This window comes from Rhinoderma darwinii, chromosome 10 (genome assembly GCF_050947455.1).
Source record: "Rhinoderma darwinii isolate aRhiDar2 chromosome 10, aRhiDar2.hap1, whole genome shotgun sequence".
NCBI classification, from domain to species: domain Eukaryota; kingdom Metazoa; phylum Chordata; class Amphibia; order Anura; family Rhinodermatidae; genus Rhinoderma; species Rhinoderma darwinii.
In genome coordinates, this window is record NC_134696.1 from 94,409,978 (window position 1) to 94,428,173 (window position 18,196).

Here is an 18,196-nt window from a genome sequence, read left to right on the forward strand (position 1 = left end):
AAGGCAACAAAGGAGTGGCTCAAAAAGAAGCACATTAAGGTCATGGAGTGGCCTAGCCAGTCTCCAGACCTTAATCCCATCGAAAACTTATGGAGGGAGCTGAAGATCCGAGTTGCCAAGCGACAGCCTCGAAATCTTAATGATTTACAGATGATCTGCAAAGAGGAGTGGGCCAAAATTCCATCTAACATGTGTGCAAACCTCATCATCAACTACAAAAAACGTCTGACTGCTGTGCTTGCCAACAAGGGTTTTGCCACCAAGTATTAAGTCTTGTTTGCCAAAGGGATCAAATACTTATTTCTCTGTGCACAATGCAAATAAATCTATATAATTTTGACAATGTGATTTTCAGTTTTTGTTTTTTTTACAAAATCTATCTCTCACTGGTAAAATTAACCTAGCCTAAAAATTCTAGACTGTTCATGTCTTTGACAGTGGGCAAACTTACAAAATCAGCAAGGGATCAAATACTTATTTCCTTCACTGTATGTACAATATCATGCTATAACAATGCCACGCTACTATGTGTAGTCAATACAAAGAACTGGCATATGAATTAGTCTTTCCAAGGACTTTACAAAAGACCAGAGGACATTCATTGAGTGTGGAGGAAAGGTGTATCAGACATCAATATAGCAATATATGAATTCAAAAATGTTCTTTTTCAGTCTAGTGGCCGCAGACAGTATGTCAGATGACCCCCGAGCACTGAATTCAAGCCACAGTACACTGTGAAGACAGTAAAGCATGGTGCTGCAAAAATCATGATATGGGGATGTTTCTCATACCGTGGTGTGGGGTCTATTTATCGCATACAAGGGATCATGGATCAGTTTGAATATATCAAAATACTTGAGGAGATCATGTTGCCCTATGCCGAAGAAGAAATACCCTTGAAATGGGTGTTCCAACATGACAATGACCCAAAACACACCAGTAAGCGAACATCTTGGCTACAGACAAACAAGATTGAGGTAATGGACTGGCCGGCCCAATCCCCCGACCTCAATCCCATAGAGAACTTGTGCGGTGACATAAAAAATGTGGTTTATGAGGCAAAACCCCAAAATAAAAGAACTGTGGAATGTCGTCCAATCGTCCTGGACTGGATACCTGTTCAGAGGTGCCAGAAGTTGGTCGACTCCATGTAACACAGATGTCAAGCAGTTTTCAGAAACAATGGTGATGCCACGAAATATTAGTTCAGTAAAGTGAAATCTGAAACATTTTTTGCTTTTTTGAACTCCCTGCTATTTTTTTGAACACTACTGTACATATTTCTAATATATTTAAAATTCGGATCACATACCTTTTCTTATATCAGTGCAGTTGTCTAAAAAATTATTTTAAAAAAAATGGTATAGCCCACAGATTAGTCCCTAGAAATGCATCCATAGGATAACTGAATGGACTAAAGATGGCGGCTGTCATGTGACCCACATCATGTGATCGTCTGTCAGTGCCTGTGAGGAGCAGCTCTTATGCTTTCTACACACAGATGTAGCTGTGGGCAAGGTCTGTGATTACGGTACGGACGGGCTGTGGAGTGTCATCCGCGAGCCGTCCGCATTGGCCCATAGGATAGTATGTGTTTTATACTATCCGCAATTGCGAATAGTATACGGCCAAAAAACTACGGTCGTGTGCATGACGCCTAACATTCTTCTCCATGTCTCCACAGTTTTTTTTACATTTTAAGGCCTTGTTCACACGGCGTGTATTCAACGCCTTTTTGACGCGTTTTACATGCTTTAAGCTTCCCATTGATAATGGGGAAACGCATTGTAGTGCATACGACTTTTTTTACGCGCATTTAAAAAACGTGTAAAAAAAGCATCAGGTCAATTCCGGGCACCGAAAACTAGCCTAATTCCCATAGTCAATGGGAGTCCTAATTACATGCCCAAAAAACGTGCGGAAAACGCATCAAAATTGCCTGTACTTTAAAAAGCGCTTTGCAAAAATGCTAGCGTTTTTGACGCGTTTAGAGACAGTATATACACGCAGAGTGAAGTCGTACGTAGATTTTGTGTTGCACTGTTTTTGGAACAAAGCTTATTGTTTTTTATTTTGTACAACCCCTCTAATTAACCCCGCTAGTTAATTAGTCACAAGTTATTTTTCTGCCTAGTGCCTAGGATATAAATATATGTGATGGGAAGAAAGACGATCCAGTCTTCTAGATCCTTTCACTTTCAGTTTACAATTTATAAAGGAGACCAGACAGTGGGGGGTGCAGTGAAAGCTGAAGACAGACGGGAAGAACTTCTCTGAACGGTAAATGTTTTTTCTTTACTGTCTAAGACATGCAGAGAAAAGTCTCATGGGAAATCTTGTTATATTAAAATCCTTATCACTGCGTTTTGTAGTTTGTCATATAAAAGGGAGAGTATGTGTCCGCACCACAGCAGCAAAGCTACAAGCGTCAGGCGAGGGATAAAGGAGTTGTCCAGTTTAGAAAACCCTATAAGGGAATTCTGAGTTAATAGAGGGGGGGGGGGGGGTTCTCTGTTCAGGATTCTTCTCTTTTGGGCAGAGCTGCTATAAAGAGTGTCTCCCTCTCTGGAGGACCTGTCCTGTCCTGCATTACGCAGACATGTATCTCAAAGAAAGAGCCTATTCACACCAGCATTCAGGTTCCGTTCAACCGTTCCATCCATGGAGTCAATGAACGGAAACTATCGCTTCCGTTTGCATTACCATTGATTTCAATCGTAATACCTGCATCCCACCAGGAGCTGGGACGTGGGTCTTGCACATGCTTATGCTGTTTTTAAGTGCTTTTATTCAGTTTGTGTCTTTTTTTAAGTTTAGATAAAGATATCTTATTTACCAGAGACGTGCAGTCTGATATACGTGGTTCTCTCTTTTTTTTATTTTTATATATACATTGCATTACACAGACAACACATTGATATGTATGGATACTGTAATGTTTCACTTTTCCTGTGGTGGCGCTGCAGAGAAATAGAACACTTACTGACAGATTTCCTTACAGATGATCGTTGGGGGTCCCAGCAGGGGGACACTGTGATCAGACTATTGTCAAGGGACTCTTCTAACAATAGGGATTGTCCAAAGCACGGAACCCCTTTAATATAAATGGGATAAGTGTATGGTAGGGAGTTAACCAGTTCCACACCAGGCTATTTCCCCGTTAATGACCAGGTACAGTTTTGCTTTTTTGGGTTTAGCACATGTGGGTTTAAAAGCTCGAAAGGTTTTTCTAAATTTGTTATATAAATAATTTGATTAATCTTTATCTGTGTTACATGGGGCTTACGTTTTATCACATTTGTATGTTTGTTTTATTGTGGTTTATCAGGAAAAAGTAAAAAAATAAAGCAAAAGTTTGTTGTTTTCCAAAAATGTTCATTTTTAAAGTGGGTCCTTCTTTTGTTATGGTAATTTAATATACAGGGGATGTATAGTATTGTGTGGGTTGGGCATGGCCGCTACCTGAACTGTAAACATTCGCTCATTAAGCATTGGTCTATTCAGAGACAGTAATAAACCGTTTCTGCCTTCTCTATGTGGAGACTTTGACTGTCCTCACTCTTCTCGAACATCCCTGCAGAGTCTTATACACTCCAGTCCGACATCTAAAGACGTTGGGCGCTCCGTAAGCAGTTAAAGGAAATGTTCCCAAGTCTAATTATCTTTAGCTCATAAAATGATGATGTTGTCCATGTATAAGCAGCCATTTTGGAAGCTATGGAGCTTTCTTTTGTCATTCGGTCACAGAAGCTGCATACATATATGCATACACCCTGAAGTAATCCCTTCTCTTACTCTTCTATCTCCATGACTGTCACTGTTGTGTATATTACTCAAGTAATAAACCACCTGTGCCCACTTAGATTAGTAGAGAAGGGGAAGTTACCCTGGCACACCCACTTGAAAACTTATATGCACCCTATGAGCTGCCAATGTAACCTCCTCCTCATAGGGATACCATTCATTTCAATGGAGGCAGCTGTCAGGTATCTCTTTACAACTCCTACAGTGTAGATAATATTTTTATCTCATATTTTCTTTATTTACAGACTTACCGAAAATGGAATATCCAGTGTGTTTAATAGAGAACCATGAAGATGGAACAATACAAGTTAATAACAACGCACTGGAAATCTTATCCCGTTATAATCAAAAGGTGGTTGTTGTGGCCATAGTTGGGAAATACCGTACCGGGAAGTCCTATCTAATGAACAAACTGGCAGGACAGAAAAATGGTAAGAGGTGTAAATGTATAGTATAAGACCACAAATGAGTATTCTGCATAAGATTCTTATTCTATATTTGTAAGACATAAATGAACTGATATGACCAGCGTTGGACTGGGATTCCTTGGTCCCACCAGAGCTCATGATTCTGAGGACCATCCTCCATTTATACAAAACATGTACGGGTCCATTTTTAATTGCATTGTAATCTTTGTTGCTCTCATTGAACACACAGAAATATCATCAATAAGGTCTAATAGTTTTGTTTTTTATTATCCCATAAGAAATAGACCCTAGTGGCAAATGATTGTCACTAGTCATCTCCAAATGGGTCTGTCTTCTAAAGAACCTTTGGGGATCTGGTATATAGAGTGCAGAGTCTGGATATGACTATATGTCTGGTTTTGTGTGGTTGCAGGTTAGGTTATCAGTATCTGATCGGTGGGGGTCCGACACCCGGACCCCACACTGATCAACTGCTCCGGCTGCCGGATGTTATGAAGGGTATGCAGTATTCGGGCCAGAAGCAGATGGCTCTGACTAGTGCGTAGCAGCTCTGCTCCTATTCACTTGCCTTCTGTCTCATCTTACACAACCCATTTCTATTACACATGTGTCTGTCCATACAGGATTTGCCTTGGGATCGACAGTCCAGTCCATGACTAAAGGTATCTGGATGTGGTGTGTTCCTCATCCTGTGAAACGCGATCACACCCTGGTACTGCTGGATACAGAAGGACTGGGCGATGTGGAGAAGGTCAGTGTTTCTCTAAACCTTCATGCAGCAGAAGTTATCACCTTCTTATATATGCTTAGCGGTCTGAGAAATGTGGCTGCTCGCATCTGTTGTAATTTGTACAGGAATCTGTGGGATCCCGGCCAAGTGTAGCTCCCACGTCTACATATATCCATATACACCACATACTTCTGGTTCTGTGTAGTGTAGGGAAATGCCTTGGCCTCCAAGAAAAACACCTGGGAGCAAACACAAAACTGCAGATATAGATATATAGATACTGTATATGCTGCTGCATTTACACTTCTAACACTCCACATTCATATGTGTCTCCATGGTCACAGACTACAAACAAACCCTGTGTTGTATTACTCCCCTATATCTGTCCCCTAATTCTTGCTATCCTGGCATTCAGTGGGTTAGCAAGAAGCACAGGACAGATGGAGTGGAATAATAAATGACAGCAGGGTCTGACAACACAGGGTTTGTTTGTAGTCTGTAACCATAGAGACGCATGGGTCTGCATAGAAGCTTTATACAAAAAAACGGTGGAAGAGTTTTCATCAAGACGATTTGTAAACTTGCATCACTTCTTATTTTAGATGCATTGTAACACTCTTTATATATAAATCTTTATTGTATTTCAGGGGAACAGCCAAAATGACTCCTGGATTTTTGCCCTTGCTGTTCTTCTTAGCAGCACGCTGGTATTTAACACTATGGGGACAATTGACCAGCAGGCCATGGATCAACTCCAGTATCCTTTACATGAGCTCCATGGGGGTCACATTGTAGTAGAAGTATCTAGTGCACTTAGAAACTCCAAAAGTTGCATGCCGGCTATGTCAATGGAATTTTTATTGTTTTCCTTGCACGGATTTATGATCAGCTCACCGTTTATGGGTTTTGTATATGCAATAGGTAATTTTTCACCATGTCCTATATATAAGTGGGATCAAGTCCTATATTCTTTATAAGAGTGTGCCATTTGGAGAAATAGTGGAAGTTATGAGATTTGCTCGGAGCCTGCACACAGTCTGTCATTATCGGTATAACACTATATAATGTTCCTTTATATTTATTTTAAGGCTATGTACACACAAGGGATTTTGCTTGGCGGGTCCAGCCGCAGAAACCACCACAGTATTATTCCTACCGTCGGCAGGAAGATTCCTACTCCCATTCACTTCAATGGGAGGTTTGGGCGGAATCTGCTCCTTGGGCGGAATCTGCTTCTTTTGTCCGCTGGTTGTAAAAATCAGCCTGGGGGCAAAAAAAACGTCCAACTTCCGTTGAAATTAATGGGAGGCGAAATTTTGCGCCTGAGTCCGCTGCAAAAATTCTGCCGTGTGAATAGGGCCTGAGACTGCAACCCTAACACTCAAAAAGATTCTAACCGAAAGGAGTATTTGGGGAAGGGAAGCAATACTTTGTTGTTTTGTTTTTTGATACCCATTCAGAAACCCTCTTTAGGTTTGGGGAGTAGATACATTTTATATATATATATATATATATATATATATATATATATATATATATATATATATATATATATATATATATATATATTATTCCTTAACGTCTTATAGTTATGTCACAGAACTTACTGAGAAAATAAGAGTAAAATCAGCTGAGCAAGCATCAGATTTTGAAGATGATTCGTCAGAGTTCAAGAGATTTTTCCCATCATTTGTTTGGTGTGTCCGAGATTTTAATCTACAGCTGCAACTGAATGGGAAGGACATCACCGAGGACGAGTACCTAAAAAATGCCTTGACGCTAAAGCCAGGTATAAACGGAAAACATAGATTTTTTTTATCTGATTCTTGTTACAACTTGTATTGGGGAACGGAGCTACATTCAAAATTTTGTGAGTTGCTATTGGAACTAGTCAACACTGTATCGACAGACACACCCCTGAAAGCTTAGCTCAGCTTCTATAAGGCAATGTCTCCTGTTGCACTACATTCTGGGGTACAATTCTTCTTTTTTCCCAACATCATATTACTAATATAATGGCAAGTGTAAAGACTACATCTGTCTGGGTGCAAAGCACGCTCTATTTAGACACTGAACAAGCAGGGATATCCTGAAAGATATGAGCTCAGACTCGTCATTATATGCAGATGATACCTCTCCTATGTGATGGAAACTTATTCACAGGGGAGCATCTCCTAGACATTTCTTTCTGATGGAAAAATGTAATTATTAATCTATCATGCAATGTATCTGTAAACATGTATGAAATTCCAGATAAATATTAACTTCTATAATCAACTTTTAGGCCTGAGTACAACAATACGAAATTACAACCTACCCCGGGAGTGCATCCTCCATTACTTCCATTCACACAAATGTTTTGTGTTTGATCGGCCGGCATCTAAGACGGATCTCCAGAACCTAGATAATGTGGAGGAGTCACAGCTGGATCCGGAATTCGTAAAACAGACAAAGAAATTCTGTGCACACATTTATGAGCAGAGTCCAGTTAAAACCCTCCCAGGCGGGTACAGGATGAGCGGGAGAGGTAAGTCCTGTCCCCAGGGGTGGATTGGGAGCTTAAAGTGGCCCTGGAAAAAAATCTAAACATGGCCCCATGTTGTGGGTGGGGTCAGCACAAGTAGGCGGAGACAGCAAACCGTTAGCTGTAGCGACATTGGTGATAGATGTAATAATGAAGCCATATTATTATTGTCAGCATTGGGCTGTGCTCACATCTGCATTGGATGCTCTTAGGCGCGTTTCACACCACAGTATTTCTATTAATATCATGTGCTGATAAAGTCAGGTACTGGATCGTACTGGATCACCCTGGTGGCGGTGAGTACCGGGGTAATAATGGAGCGGTAGTCAATCAGACAGCGACCATTATTAAGGCAGTAGTAATATAGTTAAAAAAAAACAGAGACATAAAAAAAAGATTTTATTGAAATTAAAAACCCCCACACAACCCTCGTTAACCATTTTATTGAAAATTTAAAAAAACAGCATCATCGAAGTAGTCCTCGAATCCGACATAGTGCAACAACCGAACCTGTCAAAAAACACAAAAGAATAATCAGTAACACATAAAACAAAACAATTATTATACTTCTCTTTCCTGGATCTAGCGCTGAAGCGATGGGAAACTTCTGATGTCACTGCCCATATATGGATATTGACGTCAGGAACATTGCTGTCGTTCCCGAGCAGAGTGCTTGTAGAGGCGTTGACCCGGGACTACGGTCCAGGGAAAGCTCCTGATGTCACTATCCATGTATGGACAGTGATGTCAGGGGCTTCCCCAGAGTCATAGTACCTGGGCATAACACTAATAGAAGCTCTGCCCCGGGATTCTGGCCCTGGGAAAACTCCTGACATCACTGTTCATATATAGACAGCGTCGTCAGGAGCAGTGCTGGAGTGCCTGGGCAGATCGCTATCTGATTCTCTGCTCGGGGACTTCAGGCCGCGTGAATAGCCCCATTGGATTTTAATGCAGCCATGTGATGGCCGTAAAAAAAACATAGAGATTCACCAGAGAAAATAAAAGGTACACAGCGGCGCAAACATAGTGCATTATCCCACGTAGAAATGTAGAATTCTGTCAAGGTGTGCTCACCTGGTGTTGTCATGCTAGGAAGCACAACAACCCTGTAGGTATGGTCTTTAATCGTGGAGGCCCAGGGAAGTGTAAGCCACAGGTTTTTCCTGGATGCAGCGATGTGTCCGGTTCCAAATGATAGTGATATTGCTATACTCTCACTCTGTCGGGTGGGATTCACAGAAAAAACAGCCCTTGGATCTGCGCTTTTCCCTTGAAACGTTGTACTTAGCTTGCTTCTTTTGGTGCATAGTCAAAGTTGACACTGGGAGGTTCAAGTTAAAAGATCCTTTATTGATAGTGACGATATAGATACAGACCACGTGTTTCGGGGCCATACCGGCTCCTTCCTCAGGCAGTATCACAAAGATTAAGACATATGGGTAAGATGCAGACATTTATACAGAAAAAAAAACGGGAAAAAAGAACTGACATGATTAAAAGTCAATTGTCAACTCTTGTTATATAATGTATGCAAAGAGGATAATGTAAACCATAAGTCACACATACTGTATAGGGATTTTATGTTATGTTTACCAGGTGTAATTGTATGTAAACACTTTTAAAAGTATTCAAAGAGTAGTGAAGTGACGCTGTTCATCTCTTGCCGGTGTACGTTTTGATTGTATTACCTAGTATAGTATAGTATTCTGAAACTCGGAGGGACAATTTTTGAAAGAGGTCACCGGAATGCGTTCAGAAATTAAGGAGAAATGATTGAAGTATTGGAACGCTCACCTGTTACTGGTTTTCAGTTTGCTATGTAAATATTGGTATACGGCGCTCATTGGCCGGAGCGGCAGCATCCTTTGCAACCTTGGTTGCTAGATAATAATTAGTGACGGCGTGACAAAACTGCAAATGTCTCAGGGGGTGTTCCTGTATAATATGACAGGAAACAAGAAATTTCTGACAGGTTAGACATCAAGTGCAGTATTTTCTATATGTTATATTGTACTGTCTGCTTGCCGTCCTATAAAAAGGATAATAAGATAGACTTTAAGTTGTGTGGACGGCCGTAAAAAAAAATAGTGCCTTAAGGATGCACTGAAAAACATTAGATGTCTTGGACTAACTGCCCGCCACTGTTTGCAGGCCACCTAGTCTCTGAAAGCCCCTGAAGTCCCCTCCCAGCTATGCCCCTGCGTAACACACACACAGCACTCAGTCTCACAACACACAGACACACATACAGTGAAGGAAATAAGTATTTGATCCCTTGCTGATTTTGTAAGTTTGCCCACTGTCAAAGACATGAACAGTCTAGAATTTTTAGGCTAGGTTAATTTTACCAGTGAGAGATAGATTATATAAAAAAAAAAAAAAAAAGAAAATCACATAGTCAAAATTATATATATTTATTTGCATTGTGCACAGAGAAATAAGTATTTGATCCCTTTGGCAAACAAGACTTAATACTTGGTGGCAAAACCCTTGTTGGCAAGTACAGCAGTCAGACGTTTTTTGTAGTTGATGATGAGGTTTGCACACATGTTAGATGGAATTTTGGCCCACTCCTCTTTGCAGATCATCTGTAAATCATTTAGATTTCGAGGCTGTCGCTTGGCAACTCGGATCTTCAGCTCCCTCCATAAGTTTTCGATGGGATTAAGGTCTGGAGACTGGCTAGGCCACTCCATGACCTTAATGTGCTTCTTTTTGAGCCACTCCTTTGTTGCCTTGGCTGTATGTTTCGGGTAATTGTCGTGCTGGAAGACCCAGCCACGAGCCAGTTTTAATGTCCTGGTGGAGGGAAGGAGGTTGTCACTCAGGATTTGACGGTACATGGCTCCATCCATTCTCCCATTGATGCGGTGAAGTAGTCCTGTGCCCTTAGCAGAGAAACACCCCCAAAACATAATGTTTCCACCTCCATGCTTGACAGTGGGGACGGTGTTCTTTGGGTCATAGGCAGCATTTCTCTTCCTCCAAACACGGCGAGTTGAGTTAATGCCAAAGAGCTCAATTTTAGTCTCATCTGACCACAGCACCTTCTCCCAATCACTCTCAGAATCATCCAGATGTTCATTTGCAAACTTCAGACGTGCCTGTACATGTGCCTTCTTGAGCAGGGGGACCTTGCGGGCACTGCAGGATTTTAATCCATTACGGCGTAATGTGTTACCAATGGTTTTCTTGGTGACTGTGATCCCAGCTGCCTTGAGATCATTAACAAGTTCCGCCCGTGTAGTTTTCGGCTGAGCTCTCACCTTCCTCAGGATCAAGGATACCCCACGAGGTGAGATTTTGCATGGAGCCCCAGATCGATGTCGATTGACAGTCATTTTGTATGTCTTCCATTTTCTTACTATTGCACCAACAGTTGTCTCCTTCTCACTCAGCGTCTTACTTATGGTTTTGTAGCCCATTCCAGCCTTGTGCAGGTCTATGATCTTGTCCCTGACATCCTTAGAAAGCTCTTTGGTCTTGCCCATGTTGTAGAGGTTAGAGTCAGACTGATTCATTGAGTCTGTGGACAGGAGTCTTTTATATTTATATATATATATATATATATATACACACACACACACATACACACACACATACACACAGTTAGGTCCAGAATTATTTGGATAGTGACACAAGTTTTGGTATTTTAGCTGTTTACCAAAGCATATTGAATATACAGTTATATAAGCAATATCGGCTTAAAGTGCAGACTCTCAGCTTTAATTTGAGGGTATTCACATACTAATTTGAGGAAAGGTTTAGGAATTACAGCTCATTAATATGTAGCTGCCTCTTTTTCAATGGACCAAAGGTAATTGGACAATTATCTCAAAAGCTATTTAATGGGCTGCATGAGCTTTTCCCTAGTTAATCCATCATCAATTAAGCAGGTAAAAGGTCTGGAGTTGATTCCAGGTGCAGCATTTGCATTTGGAAGCTGTTGCTGTGAACCCACAACATGAGGTCAAAGGAGCTCTCAATGCAAGTGAAACAGACCATCGTTAGGCTGAATAAAATGAAGAAATCCGTCAGAGAGAGGGCACAAATGTTAGGAGCGGTCAAATCAAGAGTTTGGTACATTCTTGGGGTAAAAAAGAGCGCACTGGTGATCTTGGGAACTCAAAAAAACATTTTATTTATGGTAATGTTAATTTGTCCAATTACTTTTGAGCCCCTGAAATGAGGAGGCTGTGTGCAAAAATGGTAGCAATTCCTAAACGTTCATGAAGATTGTGTCACTGTCCAAATAATTCTGGACCTAACTGTATATATAGCACAAGCACACATACAGCTCAATTTAGTGCAACCCCTGCCGTATAGTTTTGTACGGCGTAAAGCTACAGCTCCCAGCATGGCCCATGGACAATGATAAGGAGTTGTTGTTTCACAAAAAAAAAAATCATAGCATAATCAAACCACCAATCATCTCGCTGCAGATCATACAGCGACTACATTACTGATTAGAGGCAGAATAAATATGTACATTAAGTGACTCACCGGTGACGTCTCAGATTCTAGTTCTTTTTCTCTTTTCTTCTCCATGCGATCTAGACCTCTATGATGACTTCTCTTGTCCACGACCCATTTCTGCAGTTTTCCACTCAGATGTCTTCAGCTTTTCACTTTTAAAACATTTCTGCACCTTTAAACGAAGATAAAATTCTCAACACCCGCCATACACTGCACCTCTATTTATAATAGCGCCATACATTGTTTCCCTGATTATAATAGTACCATACACAAACAGATCCTCTGTAGATAGTGCCCTACATAGAAGCCACTGTAGATAGTGCCCCACATACAGCCCCCTGAAGATAGTGCCTACATATGTTTCCAGCGCTGCAAGGAAATAGTGCTAACCACTGAGCCACGGGGCAATCAGCCAATCAGCGTCATTGTAAGGTGTTGAATGGTCGGGCACGGAACATGCCCGGCCATTTAGCGCTTATGCTTGTAATTGTATCTGCGCTCTATAGACGCAGGTACAATTAGTGCAGGAGGGGGTGGCTGGTCTTGGAGCAGGCCGCCGCCTGAGGCGAGATGAGCTCATCTCACGTCGTGGACGATGCGGGACTGTACAGGAAAGCGGCCCCTGAGCAGTGGAGCGGCTGGTCCAATGGGAAAATTCCCGGTGAAGTGCATGGCCAATCCGCCCCTGCCTAGCCCTATAGTAAGATTTAGCATTTCTCTACATCGTCGTCTTCACATAAATGGTCTTATTCTCACCTTTCTACATTAGGTCTTGGGGACGTGGCTGTCTCCTACGTAGAGGCAATTCGTAGCGGTTCCATTCCTTCTATGGAAAATGCAGTCCTTGCTCTGGCAAAAATTGAGAACTCTCGAGCCGTACAAGAAGCTTTATCTAAGTATGACGAGATGATGAATCAATGTTTAAACAAATTTCCAACTGAGACACAAGAGGAGTTTCTAAACCTGGACAAGGAATTTCACACAGAAGCATTGAAAGTCTTTATGAATCTTACCTTCAAAGATGAAAATCAAGAATACCAGTCCAAGCTTAAAGTAAGTAAAATAATGTTATATATTATAGTGCGTTTTCCGTTATCGGAGATGTACAACATGGGGCACTAGTAAAACAAAATGTTATGTCTATAATATATAGTTGTTATGTCTATAATATATAGTTGTTCTGTCTATAATATATAGTTGGGTTAATGTCTAAAAATGTCTAGGCCTGATTTAAATCAGCATCGGAGGTTCTGTCACCGGAAACAATAGCGCAACATGTTGCTCCGTCACAACGGAAAGACCAACGCTGATGTGAACGAGGCCTAAGGCTAATACAGTAATTTAGATAATTTTATATAGCGACATCTCAATAGATACCAAAGATTATAGGGCTTGACGTTTGCAGATTAGATCTGTATAAGTACTTTATAGTTTATTATAGTAAGATCATAATTCTGACCTGGGTACACAGTATGCCATAAAAGTGACTAGCATGAGCGCACAAAAGCCTTTAAAATACGAATATACCTAAATATCCTAGGGGAACAATTTTTCAATTTCTGATTGGATTTCTATTTTAATGTTATTTTTTTGTAGGAAGAGTTAGGACATAAAAAGGCAGCGTATATGAAGCAAAATGAAGAGGCATCGGTGAGAAAGTGCAGAGCCTTACTCCAGGAGCTCAGCGCTGCAATGGAGAAAGGAATAAGTGAAGGAAAGTTTGCTGTGTCCGGTGGATATAAGTTGTTCAGTGAAGAGAAGGAATCATTGCAGACTGATTATAGAAAGGCAACAGGCAAGGGGGTAAAGGTAAGTAGAAGCTCCTTTCTTCCTTTATAATTCTGTTTATCCAGGTTCCAAAACCCATTTTCATAAACCCATTAGTGAATTCTGTGGTAATAAAGGGGTGTCCTCTGTTTAGGATCCTCATCTCTTGCCCAGGGTGGTTACAAAGAGCATCTCACTCTCTGGAGGACCTGTCCTGTATTACACAGACACTACATTGATATGAATGGGCACTGTGTAATACTTAATTTTTCCTGTGGTGGCGCTGCAGGGAAGTTGAACACTTCCTGCCAGGTTTCCCACAGTTTACAGCTGATCGCAGGGGTACACTTTTTGATCAGCTTATTGTCAAGGCACCCTTCTAACCAGCATGGATTGTCCAAACTTGAGAACCCCTATAAGTCAGCTTACCAGAGTGTATTCAAGTAGCACATGGAGCAGAAGAGTAGGGCAACACATCTGAATCCAGATGAGATGAACGGCTTCTCCAGCATGCCGAGTTAAAAAAAACAAACCATGCAACCATGTTTTCAGCACATCTTAAAAGCACATAACCTTTCTGACGCGTTTCAAACAAGTTTGATCCCTAGTCATAGCTCCTGGCATATTCTGTAGATCAGCCATTCTGTTTTACAATTGCCATATCTTTATTAATATCTGTTGTCTTCATAGTCTCTGGAAGTCTTGCAAGAGTTCCTTGAAGAAAAGAAGAATGTGGAATCCAGCATCTTGATGGCTGATAAAAGTCTGCAAGAAAAAGAAAAGAAGTTGGCTGGTAAGATTGTATAGAGTAGCTCGCAAACCAGGGGAGCGCTGACAAACTCCATGTTGCTCTGGTTGGATTTCAACCCATTGAACCAATAATGCAATGCCACAGCAAAAAGCAAGCTTATAACAACCATCAATCATTTGTCTGGTAGGGTGGTCCATTTATCGTCTATGATATTTCAGAAGATGCCATCATGTTCAGCGTCCCCCCAATGCTTCCTAAATCAAAGGCCCTTGGATCTTGAACCAACACAACACTGATTTAAGTAGTAAAGGAACATGAGAATGGTATTATATATTCTAAGGATGGACATCTCTGAATATCTCCCAGGAGGTTTGAGCATTTTACAGAGTATCGCTGGCCCTTTAATTTAGAAAACAATAGGGGAGCATACAATCTACAGTAACCACACAGTACCCATACAGCACTAACACAGGACACATACAAGACCTACACAGGACACCTACCATACCTATACTGTACCCACACAGTACCCATAAGTTGCCCACATTGGATGCATACAATATTGATACAGTACCTATTCAGCACCCATATGGTACCCAAAAATCACCTACACAGGGACACATACAATATACATACACTACTCACACGGTAACCATAAAGCATTCACAGTTCCCACACGGTACCCAAAAATCACCCACACAGCATGCATACATTATACATACGTTACCCACAAAGTACCCACACGGGTGACATAACAAATCAAATATTTACTGGCAACTGCCTTCTCTTGAAGAGGCAGAATTCTTACAATGTTATACATGTAGTCTTTGTCAACAGAAACTTTTTACACTGGTTGGCGGTGTTGACTTAGTTTTCACCCTCGTTACCAACTCCTGCATACACCTTAGGCCTTTTCAGCGACTCCCGCCCCGCCTGGCAAATTCTCAGCGATTTCTGCATAGCATGCCTTAAATTCTGTAAATCCAGTGTCCGACTGTTGCAGTCCCTCCACCCTTACCTCAGGAACAACAGGCCCTCTCCCTCAATTACAAGATGAGGGGGACAGTCTCTCTCTGCTCACTGTAAAATGCCAAACCCTTGGCACAAAGATTCTCACCCTTTTATTCCAATTGGAGATGCTCCACCCTCCTCACCGAGACACGCGACTGGCATGTCTTGGAGGCCCCTACAGTACAGTATCTTGGACCAACCACAACATGGTGCCCCAGGAATGAAACTGCCCAGAGTCCATAATATCCAGCATACACAGAGGTTATCTTGTAACTAAAGATTTTCACCCCCGAGGAAGTTATCGCCACCCGGTCACACAGAAACAGATATAAACGCAATTCAATTACAGTTTTCACCCCTCTTCCAAGGTCATTGAGTATGGCGATAAGTGAAGTTGTACAGGTTGCGCGAGGCAGCTTCACTTCTTTAACCCTTATTATATACGAAGACAAAGATATTCTAAAAACAGCACTGTCCGTTTGTTCCTATAGAGCAGAGATCACAAGCAGAAGCTGCAGCACGAGAGCAGGAGATCCTGGAAAAGGCCAACATGGACCTAAAGAAGAACCTAGAGAATGAACAGGAAAGTTCTAAGATGCATGTGGAAATGATGCAAAAGAAAATGGATGAAGATAGGGAGAAGATCAAGGCAGAAAACGAATGGCTGATAAAAGAGAAACTCAAGGTAACGGATCACATGGTTTGACAAGTGCTCTGTCATTTTTGTGTTCCTGTTCAGGTCGCTGATTGACAAAATACACAATCATGTCCAACACTAGGATTTCACCATCATAACATATTCTGTTGGGAGGAGCAGGTTACTCTTTTCCTCATTGTCACCCCCACTGTGTAATCTACTTTGTAGCTTTGGAAGGGCAGTGACAACTTCTCTGAGAACATTTCTTGTATAGAAAAGTGGTTGTCACTGTTTGCAACCATTTAGCTGCTGTCCTGAAAAACCAACTTATATACTGGACCAGTAACAAGGTCATAGTAACCATGCGGCTGTCCTTAAAGAGGGAGAGGTCCAGTCCTGGTTGGTGCCATCTCACTTTTACTAGCAGCTAAAACTTGTCGGACTCCTCTCTTCATAGGAACTGAATTGTTAGCAAACCAGGGGTGGGGAAATGGTCCAAGATAAGGGGGTTGAGCGGAAAACCACGTAAACCCTCCTTTTCTGGGTGGCTAAATCTGACATGGTAATGGAGGGTCCAATTTTGACCTTTGCTGTGGGATCCTTTCCGTTCTATGTGTAGCACTGGCCAGTGCCAAACACTATAAAATGGCCCCTATCATTGCGAATATGAACCAGAGTGCGGAGGGCAATATTTATCAGCCAAAATACAACAAAAGGTTATCTAGGGTATGGGCATGGATCAGTTTCACTCAGATACTCCACCAATTGTAGTCATCATTCCAATTTTGTCTCTGCAGGAACAACAGGACATGCTGGACGCAGGGTTTAAAAAGCAATCTCAAATGCTGGAGGATGAGATTAAACAATTACGAGAGGAGAAGAGCCAACCCCAATCATTAATAGGAGAAATCCTACAATTAATCCCACCTATTGTGAAAGCAGTCCTGTCAAGGGATCAAAAGGATCAATGTATTTAAAGGAACACTCCAGACAAAGCTAATACATATGCCTTGGGCATGGCCTGAGGGGGCGGAGTTTGACACAGGGATTCAAAGTGTCATGCCCGCCCCCTCATGCCCTGCATTATGCATTCTACAGTATGAGTTCTCCCTGGAGAATTCCTTTTAATGTATTTTGTGGCCCAGGAAACGTCTTGGAATAACATGAAGTACTAATAGTATTAGCTTACGCTGAAATAAAATATACACTCCAGCTCTACTAAACTGTAGATGATGATGATAAACTAACTAAAGAAATACAGCTGTAGTCATAATCATGTAAGGGAAAAAAACACTAAATACACCATAAGAATGGGATTACCGTAACCTGCAGTACATGTATGGGGAATTCTGGTATACCCAAACACAAACAATTACTGATTATTAAAATCATGATATAAATAATCTTTCCAAACTATGATAATAACTGTAGGATTACATTCTACAGCGCTGGCGGCCGTTCTGGATACGGGAGCCATAGAGAAGAGTAGGGCTCTCTGTCTCGTAATGCAGAGTTATTTGCAGCCGTCGGCAGCACAGACATTACACAGTCCATGCTGCTGTTAGAAGCACATTTGCGAATACAAATTATTTAGGCCTTGGCAAAGCGTGGGCACATGCGAAACGGTGGTAGGCTATTGCTCCCCATCCCATTGCTTCTTAATGCTAATAAAGAAGAAATGTTACTAAATGTTCAGATCCGTGGATTATTCTCTTTACAATTGTATGTATCGTTTATGTTGTACAACATGCATTATACCCTGGTATGATAATGGGACAAGGAATATCTCTGCCTCCAGTACCAGCCAAGCCCATTGGCAAAGATTTGCCCCTATGTTAGGGATCTGCCAGGTACTACGTCTAGGTATACTCCTGGGATTAATCAATCCACACCTGAGGCCAGACCTGTTAGACTGACACCGGCTCCCACCAACCAGGGTGGCAGGCTCAGGAGTGGGAGAGCCTATCGCGGCCTGGTCAGTCGGAGTTAGCTCCGCCCCCTGTCCTTTATTACCTGCCCTGTTCTCTTCCTCAGTGCTTGTAATTCTTCTGGATTCCTGGCCTCA

At 41.6% G+C, this 18,196-nt stretch overlaps 1 protein-coding gene across 1 annotated transcript; it reads left to right on the top strand.

Annotated features, from left to right (window-relative positions):
* The first annotated feature begins 2,206 nt into the window (after nt 1-2,206).
* Nucleotides 2,207-17,826, top strand: LOC142661576 (guanylate-binding protein 6-like). The gene is made up of 11 exons (XM_075839002.1): nt 2,207-2,280; nt 4,050-4,235; nt 4,856-4,983; nt 5,610-5,719; nt 6,552-6,751; nt 7,247-7,489; nt 12,735-13,018; nt 13,562-13,774; nt 14,423-14,525; nt 15,986-16,179; nt 16,929-17,826. Exons 2-11 carry the CDS (start codon nt 4,061-4,063, stop codon nt 17,106-17,108), a joined length of 1,830 nt encoding a protein of 609 aa, XP_075695117.1. The 5' UTR covers nt 2,207-2,280; nt 4,050-4,060; the 3' UTR covers nt 17,109-17,826.
* The last annotated feature ends 370 nt before the right edge of the window (nt 17,827-18,196 follow it).

Bases quoted from the DNA above. Each gene is read 5' to 3' on its own strand.
- LOC142661576 (XM_075839002.1), top strand. From the start codon at position 4,061: ATGGAATATCCAGTGTGTTTAATAGAGAACCATGAAGATGGAACAATA. The intron at 4,236-4,855 runs GTAAGAGGTGTA...CTGTCCATACAG, and splicing joins ACTGGCAGGACAGAAAAATG to GATTTGCCTTGGGATCGACA. The intron at 13,775-14,422 runs GTAAGTAGAAGC...TTGTCTTCATAG, and splicing joins CAACAGGCAAGGGGGTAAAG to TCTCTGGAAGTCTTGCAAGA.